Source organism: Brassica napus, chromosome C1 (assembly GCF_020379485.1).
Source record: "Brassica napus cultivar Da-Ae chromosome C1, Da-Ae, whole genome shotgun sequence".
NCBI lineage: Eukaryota > Viridiplantae > Streptophyta > Magnoliopsida > Brassicales > Brassicaceae > Brassica > Brassica napus.
The window spans coordinates 10,861,457-10,875,504 of record NC_063444.1 but is presented as its reverse complement, the minus strand read 5'-3'; the positions used below and the strand labels follow the sequence as shown (position 1 = coordinate 10,875,504).

Here is a 14,048-nt window from a genome sequence, read left to right as displayed (position 1 = left end):
ATATCTTACCAATCGAACCTCTTTTTGAAAAGCACCAAAATAAAAGTTGAACACTATCCATAATTTTTTTGTGTATTAGTTAAATTAATGATGTTTTCGTTGGACAACTATGCATTATGCAATTATTTGTTGCTTTTACGAAAAGGAAAATAGAAAGCCAAGGGCACATATCCTCTTCCAATATTTTGTCTATTGTCTTCTCAATATATTAATTTATTCCTCGTCTTTTGTTATTTTTGTGCTCATTTATTTAATTAAACTTATAGGTTATATAAAAATTATATTCAGTTTTTTTTTCAAAGAATGTCACTTTACCATTTTTCTTGTTACATAAAAAATGTCGTTTTAGAATTTTAATACAGTTCATATTTACTTTTAGCTGAATATTAATTGTGAACATCATTTATTTAATAAACAAATCTATTTATCTAAACTATTATTGGCTAAACAGATTTAATTAATAAAAACATAAATGCATTTCAATTTTTTTTATGTTAGAAAAGTGTTTAATTGACGGTCTTTGTCAAATGGAAGGAATAGTATCTATTAGTATTAGTGAGACAGATCTGATCTTTAATTTCTAACAATATTAATTAGAGATCAACCCGTGCAGTATATCTATATGTTGATCACGATAGAATTTCGGAATTAGGATTAGAAAATCTTAAAGAATATTAGTACTCCATTTTTTTTATTATAACTTTCATTTGAGGTTTTTGCATACATATTAAAAATGATTAATTTCTGTGTTTTTCTATTTAATATATTAATTTGTTTGATTTTGTTAACTAATGAGCTAAAAGTAATAGTAAAAACTGAAAAATATTTAATATTTGCCTTGAAATTTAAAACCACGTTTATAATAAAATAAAATTTAAAAACTAAAATAATACTTAATATGAAATGAAAGGAATATAAATATGTAAAATATTATAAATGCATATTAAAAAAAAAACTAAAAGCAGAGGAAAACAAACAAAAACTGCAAATGGGACTCTAATATGGATTCATCATTCAATGCACTGAGAAGTATAGGAAACCAACCAAGTTGTTCCACGTCTGCTTCTGCCCGTTACAAAAACTTATTCTCCAGAAAATCTCTTCATTAAGTTGCTGCCTCTCACGCAAACCATGCTTAATCCTCCACGCAACCATATAACCATTTCTCACCTACCAGTTCTCTATGCAACTCTAAAAACCAGGCCAAAAAATTAGCTGAAACCTCTTTAAGTTCTTTACCTTTTTTAGTTCACTTATTAGCTTCCCTCTCTCCAAATTATCCTTTGTTATACGCCAAAAAATGTCAGGAACATCAAATTTAGAGTCATTTGATCCAGAAGTCTGTGAAGGATGTTCTTTCAAGACTTCGGGACCGAAAGTCCCTGAAGAGGGTAGATCAAAAACCATGACGCAGAGCATTGTTCATGAGCTCAAGCTTCAAATGAGAATTGGTTTACCATTGGTGGCTATGAACTTCTTGTGGTTCGATAAGCTAACCACTACATCTGTCTTTCTTGGACATCAAGGTAAGGTTAACCTAGCAGGAGGTTCATTAGGTTTTTCCTTTGCAAACGTTACTGGCTTTGCTGTTTTATATGGAATTTCAGCAACAATGGAACCTATTTGTGGCCAAGCTTTTGGAGCCAAGAATTTCAAGCTTCTCCATAAAACCCTTTTGATGGCAGTGCTCTTGCTTCTCTTGATCTCTATCCCCATATCTCTCTTGTGGCTCAATGTTCACAAGATCCTTATTGCCTTTGGTCTGAAAGAAGAAATCTCCTTCATAGCCAAGAGATATCTCATCTACCTCCTTCCTGATCTGCCAATACTCTCTTTGATTTGTCCCCTTAAGGCTTATCTAAGCTCACAAGGCGTTACACTCCCCATCATGTACACCACAGCTGCAGCCTCTTCTCTACACATCCCCATCAACATATTCCTCTCTAGAGCATAGGGAATGGAAGGAGTTGCAATGGCGGTTTGGATAACCGATCTTATAGTCGTGATTCTTTTAACCGGTTATGTGCTAGTCTCTGAGGGATTAAAAGAGAACAAATGGAAAGAAGGTGGGTGGTTAGACCAAGATGCTCAAGACTAGCTTAAGCTACTCAAGCTTAGTGTACCGTGTTGTCTCACCGTGTGCCTTGAGTGGTGGTGTTACGAGATCTTGGTCCTATTAGCCGGGAGGTTACCAAACCCGGTGGAATCTGTATCGGCCTTGATCATAGTTTTCAACTTCGAATACTTGCTTTACGCTGTGATGCTCTATTTAGGCACGTGCGTGGCTACACGTGTGTCTAATGAGCTCGGCGCAAATAATCCCAAAGGAGCTTATAGAGCAGCTTACACTACGCTAGCTGTGAGTGTTGTCTCGGGATGCATTGGGGGTATAGTGATGATAGCATGTAGAGGTGTTTGGGTATACGCTCACCATGACGTAATGATCATAAACAGTGTGAAGAAGTTGGTGTTGATAATGGCGGTCATTGAAGTTATATGCTTCCCGTTATTCGTTTGTGGAGAGATTGTTCGTGGAACAGCGAAGCCGTCTCTTGGGATGTATGCGAATCTTGGTGGGTTCTACCTATTGGCTTTGCCCTTGGGGATGAGTTTGGCGTTTAAAGTAAACTAGGGGCTGAAGGGTTCTTGTTAGGTTTTTTGACCGGATCCTTTGTGACACCCCGATCGTAGATGACCAAAAATGGCACGGTCGATGTTTTTTGATGGTCGATCCGAGGTGCTCAGAATACTTCCGATCGCCTTAGACCAACAACCAAAGAACACCAACGCTCATATCAAATATTACTCTAGGCTTTTCAACCCGAAAAAACAATATCCGATAGTTAGTTCATCCGGACAAAGACTAATATCATATGGAACCCGTACTTTAAAAACATTCTTTATATATTATTCAAAAGCATCAAACAAAATTTATTATAAATTAACCTTGAGATTTTCGGTCAACAAATCTTATACATAAGAAATATCAAAACGACTTTGCAAGGATAATAAAACTACCGTTGGCTGATATTGTTCCTTCCCGTCCTAGAGTAAAGTCTCTCGTCTACTGTTTACCTGCATCATAAATGAGTCATGAGTAATTAGTTTACTCAGTGAGCCTAGTCCTGCACCCCCAACGTATATTAATAATATCTTGAGCAATCAACTCCATTTGTATGCAGTGGAAATATATTCCATAACTAATAAAAATACATATATAAGGCCAATAGTTTCATCGATGTGAATCTTATCTTAAACATCACCTCCAACTACACCCGCCATTCACTCACTTATAATATATATATATAGACTAAATCCGGAAAACCACCAAGGCTAACCGAGCCTAGCGGGGAAATAAATATAACTACCATCTCCATTAGATATTCCAAGATCGAAGATCTAACGTTGCATGCAGTTACACGGCCTCTAGGGTGCGACCCCATCATCGTGTCTTCGTAACCTTGTTCCGTATCGCAGGAACAATTCACGGTAATGCGGAAACTTTCGGGAGAGTGAGTATACAATAAAACTTCACCTGATTTATACTTATATATTTAATACTATACATATGTATTAGTACTTGAGAACAAGTACTAAGGTTTGGAATAAACCTCTATGATCATTCAAAAATATTTATTAAGTGGTTACACTAAGTAAACACCTCACCAATTAAATATTGATCAAGAGACAAAGCCTATCAATCATCTACATTCAGTACGTTCAATCAAGAAATATTCATTCACTACTCATCAATCATCTATCTAGACTCACCTTTGAGTCCAAGAGATTGGCTAAGGAAGACTAGACTCGAGCTCAAGCTAATCACACTCCACTTCTTCTTCACTTCCAGATTCAGAATAAAGACAAGGCATGATCGGGCTGAACATTCCAATCTCCTCGGGTAACTGAACAAAACAAAATTGTTGGAACTTAAGGTTCATCAGTCCGGTTCAAGAAGAAACTCATCTCAGCTCATAACGTTTCAGTTTAGTTCCGCTAATATCAGTTCGGTACAGACAAGTTCAGACCATAGACAGCTCGGCTCAGATCAGTTGAGGACAAGATCAAATCAGTTCGGTTTAATTCAGACAATTCACATAAGTTCAGCTACTGGTTCTATGATACAGATTCAATCATACACCAACCAAGAGTGAACCATATATGAATTTAGACAACTGATACTGATAGGTTTATCAAGACACAACACTTGGTTATCATCAAACAGAACTGAAACAGGAGACTGAAGCTTAACAAAAACTGATCTCATCAAACCCATAAGCTCTTACCGATTCAAATCAACAATCTTCTGAACTCACACTACAGGAAATGTGGGTATTAATAGCGTCGTAGCATAGCGTTTTTTGCTTCTCTGCTATTGTATATAAACACGGGCCTTTATAATAGCGTTTTTGAAATGTATAAGCTATCTTTGTAGTCGCGGGAAAATAAAATAATTCAGCCGCGTTAATTTGGTAAGTGGAGGCGCCTTACCATTGCAAATCAAAAACTAAATGCTATCGTATATGAAAAAATATATTAAAAATAACTTAAGTATTAATCGAAACCGAGACTTCATTCTCTTCACTTCACTCTCTTCACATTCCTCAAAATCAAAACCGACTCATCGAAGTTCTTCAGAGTTCTCTCGAGTCGAAGCTTCAATTGGTATGAGTTTCGATTTGATTCTGAGTTTAGAATAGAGACTGGTTCTCTCGAGTCGAATCTCTTTGATTTTGGGTTTCTCTTTGATTCAAATCTCTTTTCACATGCATGTCCGCGTTAACACATGATTCGATTTTGATTGTGGGTTTCGATTAGGTTTCGATTAGGTTTTGAATATGATTGTGGGTTTCGATTAGGTTTTGAATATGATTGTGGGTTTCAGTTTGATTTTGAATATGATTGAAGGTTTCGATTTGATTTTGGGTTTAGATTTTTTGATCGAATGGCTTGATTTGATTTTGGATTTGTTTATCAGTTTCAGAAATGGCAAAGACAAGAGGACAAGTTGGTTCTCGTCGGAGTAGACGTAATCAAGGCTTGGAGGTAGTAGATCAAGAGGACAAGGCACCGCAACTAAAAGTGAAGAAAAGAACAGCAAAGAAAACGGCTTCCCCTAAAAAGAATTTAGTTTTAACGCCAACGAGAAGAAGTAGTAGAATCAAGAAAGTGGCTGCTGAAGATGATTACATAGAAGATGTAACACCATCTGACGATGATGAGGTAGAAGATGTTACACCTCCTAAGGATGATGAAGTACAAGATGTAACACCTGCTCAGGATGATGAAGTAGAAGATGTAACACCCGAAGATAAGGATGATCAGGCTGAGAAGTCAATGTCTGAAGAAGATAAAGACGATGAAGAGGATGTCAATGGGAAAGAGGATGAAGAAGATGGCGATGTCAATGGGAAAGAGAATGAAGAAGATGGAGATCTCAATGGGAAAGAGAATGAAGAAGAACCGGCCAATATGGAAGATGATGGAGTTCTTAATGAGAAAGGGAACGAAGAGGAAGCTTGCGAAGAAGAAGCTCGCGATATGGAAGAAGATGGCACTGCGCAAGATGATGAGATTCCTAGTACTGAAGGAGTTGAGCTAGCAGGGGAGGAAGTTCAAAAAAAAATAAAAGAGGACCTACAAAGTTGCGTAGAGTGGCTGAAAATCCCAATGATAAGATTATGGTCACATTCAATGACATTGGTGAGCATGTTGGACCTGGTTCAGTAACACTATCGTCGTTTCTTGGTCCTCTTGTGAGGGAACATGTTCCGGTTACACTTGCCGATTGGAGAAAACTTGATGCAGCGACTAAAGCAACAATGTGGGAAGAAATTCAGGTTTGTATATATATTAGTATGTTTTGTTTAACCGCAAGATGAAATTATAAACATGTTTAACTTGATTATTGTGATGCAGGGGAGGTTTAACTTGCAAGAAGAGTGGCAGAAAGCTGTTATTTTCAAGCAGCTGGGAAATGTGTGGAGGGCTGGGAAGTCGAGGCTGGTGTCACAAGTACGTGTGGCGAAGACTGCAGCTGAGAGAATAGCTTTAAAACCGAGCAACATCCCATCCCTTCAACTGTGGAACACTTGGGTTAAGAGTAAGACTACCAAATCTTTCACAGTGAGTTATCTACAACTAAGTAAGTTTCATCCTTAAAGGTCATGTCTGATGGATATAATCAATGTCATATTTATATTGTAGGAAACGAGTAACAAGTACAGAGCGATGAGAAGAAATCAGATTCCTCACACCACCAGCCGCAAAGGAATGCTTCGTTTAGCTGATGATATGGTAAAAGAGTAGTCAAACATCTACATATTGTACATCAGCTTGTTAGATTAAAATGGTAGTGAGATATGTTTGTTTTCATATAGAAAAAAAAGAGTAAAGACCCAAGTAAGGTGAGTAGATCCAAGGTTTGGATTGCGGGACACACTCATGCTGATGGCAGACCTGTGAAGCCCCAGTTTGCTGAGACTATTGTAAGCATTATGGAAGTTGTATATTGTGTATAGTTAATAGACTATGGCAATGAATGATTTTGTGTTTAAATGATTGTATCAGGAACAAATACAGTCACTTGACAGTCAGATGGACTCCACATCAGCTGCTGATAACATAAGGGAAGATGCTGTGAGCAAGGTTTTGGGAAAAGACAAACCTGGACGAGTAAGGGGCTTTGGTAGAGGGATTACAGCTAATAAGCTAGCATATCTGCAATTTAGAGACGCTAAGATTGCAGAAATGAAAAGTGAGATTGAAGAGTTAAAGGGGATGGTGCGAGAATTAGCTGAGAAGAAGGTAATCCTTTTCATTACCTTTGGTCAATTAGTTTTAAGACATTTACGATTTCCGTTGCCTTTTCTCAGAAAAGTAATGTTGATGCTGAAACATCTGAGAGTAGTGGTGGATTCAAAGAAGGAGTCAGAGTACAAATACTGGATTGGATTGAATCAGAGGATGTTGTTGTTGGTGAAGGAGAATTCTGCTCTGCTGAACCGAAGTACAAAATTGGTCGTATACCAATTGGTCCTAATGCAGTGGCTATCGTAGTTAAGTATGCACTAAGCGCATCAGCTTCACTCTGGAGGCCTACTACGGATGTGTTAACTCTTGATGAAGCTGTGGGATACAAGATATCTTGGCCAATGGATAAAGTGATTTTGGATAAGGATCCAAACTGTTCTGAAGATTTATCTATGGTAAATTTTCAAATCTTGTTTTCTTCTTACAACAATTGAGTCATCTCTAATCATTACTAAAATTTCTAATTTCAAATCTTGTTTTAGCAAAGCAAGGAAGGTGAATATCGAAGATGCAAGATATATGATTGGACCAATGATGAGGACGAGGTCATTGCTGAAGGTCTCGTGTGCTATTCAAAATCCAAAGACATGGTTAACAACATACCTCTGGGTCCCAATGCTGTTAGTGTCGAAGTAGTGAAGGTGTTCAATGATCAAGCATATTTGTGGAGGCCAACCGCTGATATGTTCTTGATTGGTGATGCACTTAGCGAGAAAATAGCATGGCCAGTCCTAAAGGTTGAAGTCATGCCTACACCCGCTACAGAAGTAACACCAACTAAATGTGCAGGAAAGAAAATAGCATCACCTTCGAAGCCAACCAAGAAAAAAGCAGTGGTATGTAATTGACATGAAGTTAATTTTTTTTATTTGCCTGATGATTGATGTTGCGTCCTTGATTGATGTTGGAACTTGCTTCTGTCATCTTGTTTGAGTTGTAGAGTCCAGGCAGCACTAGTTCGACCAGAAGTCCGAAGCAGAAGTGCACTCTCTTGGATTGCAACAACTCTGGACGTAAGGTAGCTGAAGGAAGGGTAGCTTCAACAGATCCGAATGAGTTGTGCCACTTTGTACCCCTACGTCCAAATGCAAGCAAGGTGTGGATTGATGTGGCTAAGATCGGTGATGCAAAAGTCTGGAGGCCAAATTCAGAGATTGAATACATATCTGATGCAATGGGTTCGGTTGTGGCATGGCCAAATGACAAAATCAAGTTTGTCTAAAATTGTCGTCTGAAACATTTTTCAAGTTGGTTCTCATCGGCTATGTATTTCTAGTGTGTGATCGAATGTTTAGGTACTTTTTTACTCGGTTGAAATCATGTATGATATTATGTAACAGTTAGCAGACAAAAAAACAAAAATTATGTGTTATATTATGATATAAGGTTATGTGTGAAAATGTTTAGCTTGTTAACCCCTATACCCTTAAGTGCATAATTTTACATTAAACCATAAGCTTTAAAAATTAAATCCACAGACGGGAAGACCAAAAATTAAAATCCTATACCCTAAAGTGAAATCCCTAAACCCTAAAGTACAAACCTATACCCTATACCCTAATTGTACTTGATTTCACAATTTTGTTCATTCTTAAAAGGATATTGTAATCTTAATTTCACAAAACTGATTAGTTATAAATTTTATAAACACTCATTTGTTCAAACCCTATACCCTAAAGCCTTTGTACATACAAATAAGTAGTAGTGTTTATGAACATATGAGCTAGATTGATCAATCTTATAAAAGCTCACATAAAAAATTTATATTCATACAATTTTTTTTTTGTAAAATTGGAAAACTGAATATTTCATTTTTAAGATTTAATTTAATTTTTTTTTTGCTTCAAAATCATATTTATATATTAATTTCCAGATTTCAAACGAAATTAATACCTTGAGCCAATAAGGAGTAACCTCCAAGATTGCAGACGTGGCAAACCATATGCCGATGGATGTGTCTTTCCAACTTCAATCTTAGCCATTCTTTTTATTTTTTGAGCCAATGAGGAGCAACTACTAATTGCACTCGGATTAATCATAGACCGTCCGATTTCTCTCCAAATCTTTGATCACAACCGTTCATTTTTTTCTGTCTCTGTTTGCACTCGGAAAATTTCAGAACACAACATCTCTCTTTCTGTCGAAACTCCTTTCAGTCTCGCGATCTAAAATAGAAAAAACCCTAAAGAAAGAACATGTATCTCTCGAGCTAAAATCAAACCAGCTGTTCCTGTATTCGCCGATTGAAAGTAAGCAAATGGATAAGTCGTGGATTTGGCTTCCAAGGTATAACCTAAAATCCCTCGATCTCATTTCTACTCGCCGATTGAAATAAAGCTAACTTCTTTTGTCTGATTCTTGTAGGAATAGCCACGAGTATTCAGAAGGAGCAACTAATTTTGTGAATTCGTCCGCAAAAAGATTGGGAAGTCTGTCTGAAATGCTATGCCCTTGTAGAGACTGCCGCAATCTGAGCCATCAGTCACTGGATAAAATTGTGGAGCATTTGGTGATTAGGGGTATGGATAAGAAGTATAAGAGTTCTCGTTGGAGTATTCATGGAGAAAAAAAAGATTCTGCAGAAGACAGTGTTCTTCAATATGAAACAGAGGCGTTTGATTTGTTTAAGACAATATTCTCCATGGACGAAGGTGGTCCAAACCCGACAACTGACAACGAAGACGATGAAGCACCAGAGGAAATTGAGTTTAAGAAAAAGCTCAGAGACGCTCAAACGCCATTATACTCGGATTGTCTCAAGCACACAAAGGTTTCAGCTATCATGGGACTTTACAGATTCAAGGTTAAAAGTGGTGTGTCGGAGAACTACTTTGATCAGCTGTTGGTTTTACTTGAGGATTTGCTACCTGAAGACAATGTTCTTCCCAAGAGTTTAGCTGCAATCAAGAAATTTCTGAAGATCTTTGGGTTCGGCTACGACAGTATTCATGCTTGCAAGAATGATTGCATATTGTATAGGAAGGAGTATGAGAACCTAGAAAGCTGTCCAAGATGCAAAGTTTCAAGATGGGAAATGGATAAGCACAGTAATGAGTTAAAGGTGGGGATTCCGGCAAAGGTCCTTAGATATTTTCCAATCAAGGACAGGTTTAGGAGGATGTTTAGATCACAAAGGATGGCTGAAGATCTGCGTTGGCACTATACCAATGCCACTGAAGATGGTACAATGCGGCACCCTGTTGATTCTATCTCTTGGGCACAAGTGAATGCTAAATGGCCAGACTTTGCTGCTGATCCACGGAATCTTCGACTTGGGATTTCTACAGATGGGATGAACCCTTTCTCCATGCAAAGCACCAATCACAGCACATGGCCAGTGTTGTTAGTGAACTATAACACGCCTCCAACCATGTGTATGAAGGCTGAGAATATAATGCTGACTTTGTTGATCCCTGGTCCTACTGCTCCTGGTAACAACATTGATGTTTACCTAGCACCACTGATAGACGATCTAAAGGATTTGTGGGCTGAGGGTATTGAAGTGTATGACTCATTTGCGAAGGAGAACTTTAATCTCAGAGCCTTGCTGCTTTGGAGTATCAGTGACTATCCAGCCTTAGGAACACTGTCTGGATGTAAAGTAAAGGGGAAACAAGCCTGCAATGTATGTGGAAAGGATACACCTGCAAGGTGGCTTAAGTTTAGCCGCAAGTTTGTCTACATGAGTAACAGAAGGAGACTACCGCCTGGCCATCGTTACAGATATAAAAAAGCTTGGTTTGACAACACTGTGGAGGAAGGGAATGCTAATAGGATACAAACAGGCGCTGAGATATATGAGACACTACAAGCTTTTACGAATGATTTTGGTAGACCTCTAGAGAAGGAAAAAAAAAGGAAAAGACTAGAGTTGGAAGATGATGAGAGGTTACAAGAAGAAGAGTGTGAAGAATCAAATGAACTATGGCGGTGGAAGAAGAGATCAATATTCTTTGATCTACCTTACTGGAAGGTAAACTATAGTAACTGACCTATATTATCTGATTACTGGAAGAAGAGATCAATATGTCTAACAGTTTCTTGTTTAATGTGTTAGGAGTTGCCTGTTCGTCACAATATTGATGTTATGCACGTAGAAAAGAATGTGTCCGATGCTATATTGTCTCTGTTGATGCAAAGTGCGAAGTCAAAAGATGGGTTGAAAGCAAGAAAAGACTTAGAAGATATTGGAATCAGAAAGCACTTGCACACAGAGGTGAGGGGAAAGAAAACATACTTACCTCCTGCTGCCTACTGGTTATCGAAGAGAGAGAAGACCATTTTCTGCCAAAGGTTAGCTAAGTTTAGAGGCCCTGATGGTTATTGTGGTAATATTGCGAATAGTGTTTCAGTTAACCCTCCAAATATTGGTAGTTTAAAGTCGCATGATCATCATGTCTTAGTACAGAACTTGTTACCAGCTGCATTAAGAGGGTTGTTACATAGGGGTCCTAGGATAGCCATAAATAGATTATGCAGTTACTTCAACAGGTTGTGTCAGCGCATCATTGACCCAGAGAAACTTATATCCATGGAGACAGAGTTTGTGGAGACAATGTGTCAGCTGGAGCGCTTCTTCCCTCCAGCCCTTTTTGATATCATGTTTCACCTTCCACTACATTTATCAAGAGAGGCACGGTTGGGAGGACCAGTTCACTTCCGATGGATGTATCCCTTCGAAAGGTTTGATCAACATCTCTCTTCAATATATCCACTTCCCACAATGATGTTTGACTAATATTCATATTTCCTGAGTTATAGGTACATGAAAACACTAAAGGCTTTTGTTAAGAATTATGCAAGGCCAGAAGCATGTATGGCTGAGGCGTATTTAGCTGGAGAATGTGTTGCATTTTGTTTAGAGTTCCTTAAAGAATCAGTACCAGTTCAAGAAGCAGTTAATCGTAATGAAGATGTTGAGGCTGATAGAATGGTGGTTGAAGGCCGACCTCTGCAGAAGGGTATAGAGGTTACCCTGTCAGATAAAGATAGAGACATTGCACATCGATATGTGCTAATGAACATGGCATCTTTGGATCCCTTTCTTGAGTAAGTAATTCTCTATGTTTCTTCTACTTGTTTTACTCATAATTTCATTTTCATATACTGTTGTTTAATTTAAAATCAGGATGCATTTGGAAGAGTTGCAAGCTAAGGATGCTCGATTGGCTAAAAATGAAACTTTGTTATGGAAAAACCATACTGAACACTTTACAGAATGGCTTAAAAATAAGGTTACAAACTCCAAATTCTTTTCTTGATTATTATTGTAAATACTGGTTAGCTTGTTTGGTGATGACTGGTTAGCTTGTTTGGTGATGACTAGTTAGCTTGTATCATGATGCCTGGTTTGTATCTTGAAGAACATGTCCATATTTTAGCGAATTGATGTCTGAGTAGCTTATAGCTTGATGAAACTGTCTGGATTTTTAGTATTTTGATGACTGGTTAGCTTGTAGATTGATGATTGGTTTCGTGGTACATATTATCATGTTTTGATTATAATTTAAGTACCTCGGCTTGATGATAATCCTCTGATTTCCTGCGGCAGATTCATTTAGACTCAAAAGATAGTCATTCTAAGGAGATAAGGTGGTTGGCATTTGGACCAAGAAATGTTGCTTTAGCACATAAAGGATTCATCATCAATGGCCAACGGTTTCATACTGATGCGGTCAAGCTGAAGACACAAAACAGTGGAGTAACTTATGAAGCCTTTAGCATGTGTAGATCAAGTGCAAGAGATATGAGACAGGTCGCGGATATGATTACATACTATGGAGTGATAAAGGAGATTTTGGTCATCGACTATCACATGTTCAAAGTGCCACTCTTTAGATGCAACTGGGCAAACACAGCGAATGGTGTGAAGGAAGAAGATGGCTTCACTCTTGTTAACCTTCATATGAACCAAGCAGCCTATTTGAAAGATCCATTCATTCTACCTTCTCAAGCGAAACAGGTTTTCTACTCTAGGGAGGATGATGCTTCAAATTGGTATGTTGTTATGAGAGCACCACCTAGAGGTTATCATGAGTTGGAAACAGAAGAGGATTTAGGTGGTGCTCCTTTACCTGTCCAAGAAGTTGATGATATGGGTGATGATATGGATGATGATAGTGTATATGTTAGGGATGATTGTGAAGGTTTATTAGTGGTAGATTGATGATATGTTGTATGCTTGTGTGATGGTTTGTATGAATGTGATAATGTTGTGTTATGGGATTTGAATAATTATATTGATTTTTGGAATTTTAATAATTTATATTGTTTTTATTTCATATTTTCGAATTAATTATTTAAAAATCAATTCAATAATTATTATTAATTAATTTTGGGATAATTATAAAACTAATTAATAACACGAAACATTTGCTATCTCTGCTACTAGGAAAAATCAAATTATTTGGTTCTAATAACATTTATTAAACGTTATTATAAATACTAACAATTGCGAACACAAAAGCGCTATTGTTATACACTTAGTAATAGCACAGAGGAAAATCGCTATTAAAAGGGTTGGACTTTTTATAACGGGTGATGTCAGAGCGTCCAAGGAAAAGCTATTAAACCAAAATGATAGCGCTTTTCGTCCGCTATTACTAACCACATTTCCTGTAGTGTCATATGGTACACAACTTATAGTTGAAGCCACTCCTAACCTGATCAGTGCCATATCAAGCCAAGGTCGGATTCATTCAGACAAAAGCTCAAGCGTTTCCAAACCAACAAAACTTCTCACTGAAAACTGATCAAAACACATCTTACCGATCAAAACCAAAGGCTGAAGAACATGGGTGATTCTGAAATTTAGGACACCAAATATTCAGCTCTTAACCACACCAATACTCACTGATTAAAGTCAGAAGAGGCTGAGAAAGGGTCGTCCAAGCTCACTTCTCTTCTCTTATTTTTTTTTCTGAATTTTTCATGTATTTTTCTCACAGATTTTACTCTCTTTCTTTCTCTCTGAATTTTTCTTTCTTGTTTCTGAGATGAATGAGCTCGACCAGGAAGAAGCAAGGTAATAAATGACAGGGGAAACAGCAGGAGAAGAGTCAGCAAGAAAAGACAAAAGTTTCAGATCAGTATGAGACATGTAGTGAGCTGAATCACACTTTCCTTCCCATGAAGTAATGTCATTTCCTTCCCATAAAGAAACTTTAAACAGGTGTGCAACTCACATGACTTTAATGTAGCAAGCAATCAGGAAGGTGTAAGTCACATGTTCAGGT

The 14,048-nt window shown here is 37.5% G+C and overlaps 4 protein-coding genes across 5 annotated transcripts; all 4 read left to right on the top strand.

Moving 5' to 3' along the window:
* The first annotated feature begins 444 nt into the window (after positions 1-444).
* LOC111202217 (high mobility group nucleosome-binding domain-containing protein 5-like) lies at positions 445-6,297 on the top strand. Of its 2 annotated transcripts, XR_007318426.1 has the most exons (3): positions 445-1,526; positions 4,979-5,840; positions 5,920-6,297. XR_007318426.1 is itself a non-coding variant. In XM_048745646.1 (2 exons), the coding sequence occupies exons 1-2, from the start codon at positions 1,301-1,303 to the stop codon at positions 5,728-5,730; spliced, it is 978 nt and encodes a 325-aa protein (XP_048601603.1). In that variant the 5' UTR covers positions 445-1,300; the 3' UTR covers positions 5,731-6,297. The 2 variants fall into 2 exon arrangements, 1 of the variants encoding a protein (XP_048601603.1); XM_048745646.1 differs by having other exon boundaries at positions 4,979-6,297.
* A 97-nt stretch (positions 6,298-6,394) lies between these two features.
* LOC106375742 lies at positions 6,395-8,315 on the top strand. Its single transcript, XM_048745645.1, has 5 exons — positions 6,395-6,488; positions 6,571-6,807; positions 6,876-7,208; positions 7,296-7,649; positions 7,754-8,315. Exons 2-5 carry the CDS (start codon positions 6,598-6,600, stop codon positions 8,033-8,035), a joined length of 1,179 nt encoding a protein of 392 aa, XP_048601602.1. The 5' UTR covers positions 6,395-6,488; positions 6,571-6,597; the 3' UTR covers positions 8,036-8,315.
* A 755-nt stretch (positions 8,316-9,070) lies between these two features.
* On the top strand, positions 9,071-11,866 carry LOC125579794. Its single transcript, XM_048743642.1, has 4 exons — positions 9,071-9,099; positions 9,178-10,786; positions 10,871-11,496; positions 11,575-11,866. Exons 1-4 carry the CDS (start codon positions 9,071-9,073, stop codon positions 11,864-11,866), a joined length of 2,556 nt encoding a protein of 851 aa, XP_048599599.1.
* Positions 11,619-13,089, top strand: LOC125580691. Its single transcript, XM_048745647.1, has 2 exons — positions 11,619-12,047; positions 12,365-13,089. The coding sequence occupies exons 1-2, from the start codon at positions 11,943-11,945 to the stop codon at positions 12,977-12,979; spliced, it is 720 nt and encodes a 239-aa protein (XP_048601604.1). The 5' UTR covers positions 11,619-11,942; the 3' UTR covers positions 12,980-13,089.
* Positions 13,090-14,048: the final 959 nt, after the last annotated feature.

What these genes read in the sequence shown, in the direction of transcription:
- LOC111202217 (XM_048745646.1), top strand. Translation starts at nt 1,301, where the DNA reads ATGTCAGGAACATCAAATTTAGAGTCATTTGATCCAGAAGTCTGTGAA. An exon ending in TGTCTTTCTTGGACATCAAG is followed by an intron (nt 1,527 to 4,978) that starts GTAAGGTTAACC and finishes TTTGTTTATCAG; the next exon opens with TTTCAGAAATGGCAAAGACA.
- LOC106375742 (XM_048745645.1), top strand. Translation starts at nt 6,598, where the DNA reads ATGGACTCCACATCAGCTGCTGATAACATAAGGGAAGATGCTGTGAGC. An exon ending in GTTCTGAAGATTTATCTATG is followed by an intron (nt 7,209 to 7,295) that starts GTAAATTTTCAA and finishes ATCTTGTTTTAG; the next exon opens with CAAAGCAAGGAAGGTGAATA. An exon ending in CAACCAAGAAAAAAGCAGTG is followed by an intron (nt 7,650 to 7,753) that starts GTATGTAATTGA and finishes TTTGAGTTGTAG; the next exon opens with AGTCCAGGCAGCACTAGTTC.
- LOC125579794 (XM_048743642.1), top strand. Translation starts at nt 9,071, where the DNA reads ATGGATAAGTCGTGGATTTGGCTTCCAAG. An exon ending in TTGATCTACCTTACTGGAAG is followed by an intron (nt 10,787 to 10,870) that starts GTAAACTATAGT and finishes TTAATGTGTTAG; the next exon opens with GAGTTGCCTGTTCGTCACAA. An exon ending in TGGATGTATCCCTTCGAAAG is followed by an intron (nt 11,497 to 11,574) that starts GTTTGATCAACA and finishes CCTGAGTTATAG; the next exon opens with GTACATGAAAACACTAAAGG.
- LOC125580691 (XM_048745647.1), top strand. Translation starts at nt 11,943, where the DNA reads ATGCATTTGGAAGAGTTGCAAGCTAAGGATGCTCGATTGGCTAAAAAT. An exon ending in CAGAATGGCTTAAAAATAAG is followed by an intron (nt 12,048 to 12,364) that starts GTTACAAACTCC and finishes TTCCTGCGGCAG; the next exon opens with ATTCATTTAGACTCAAAAGA.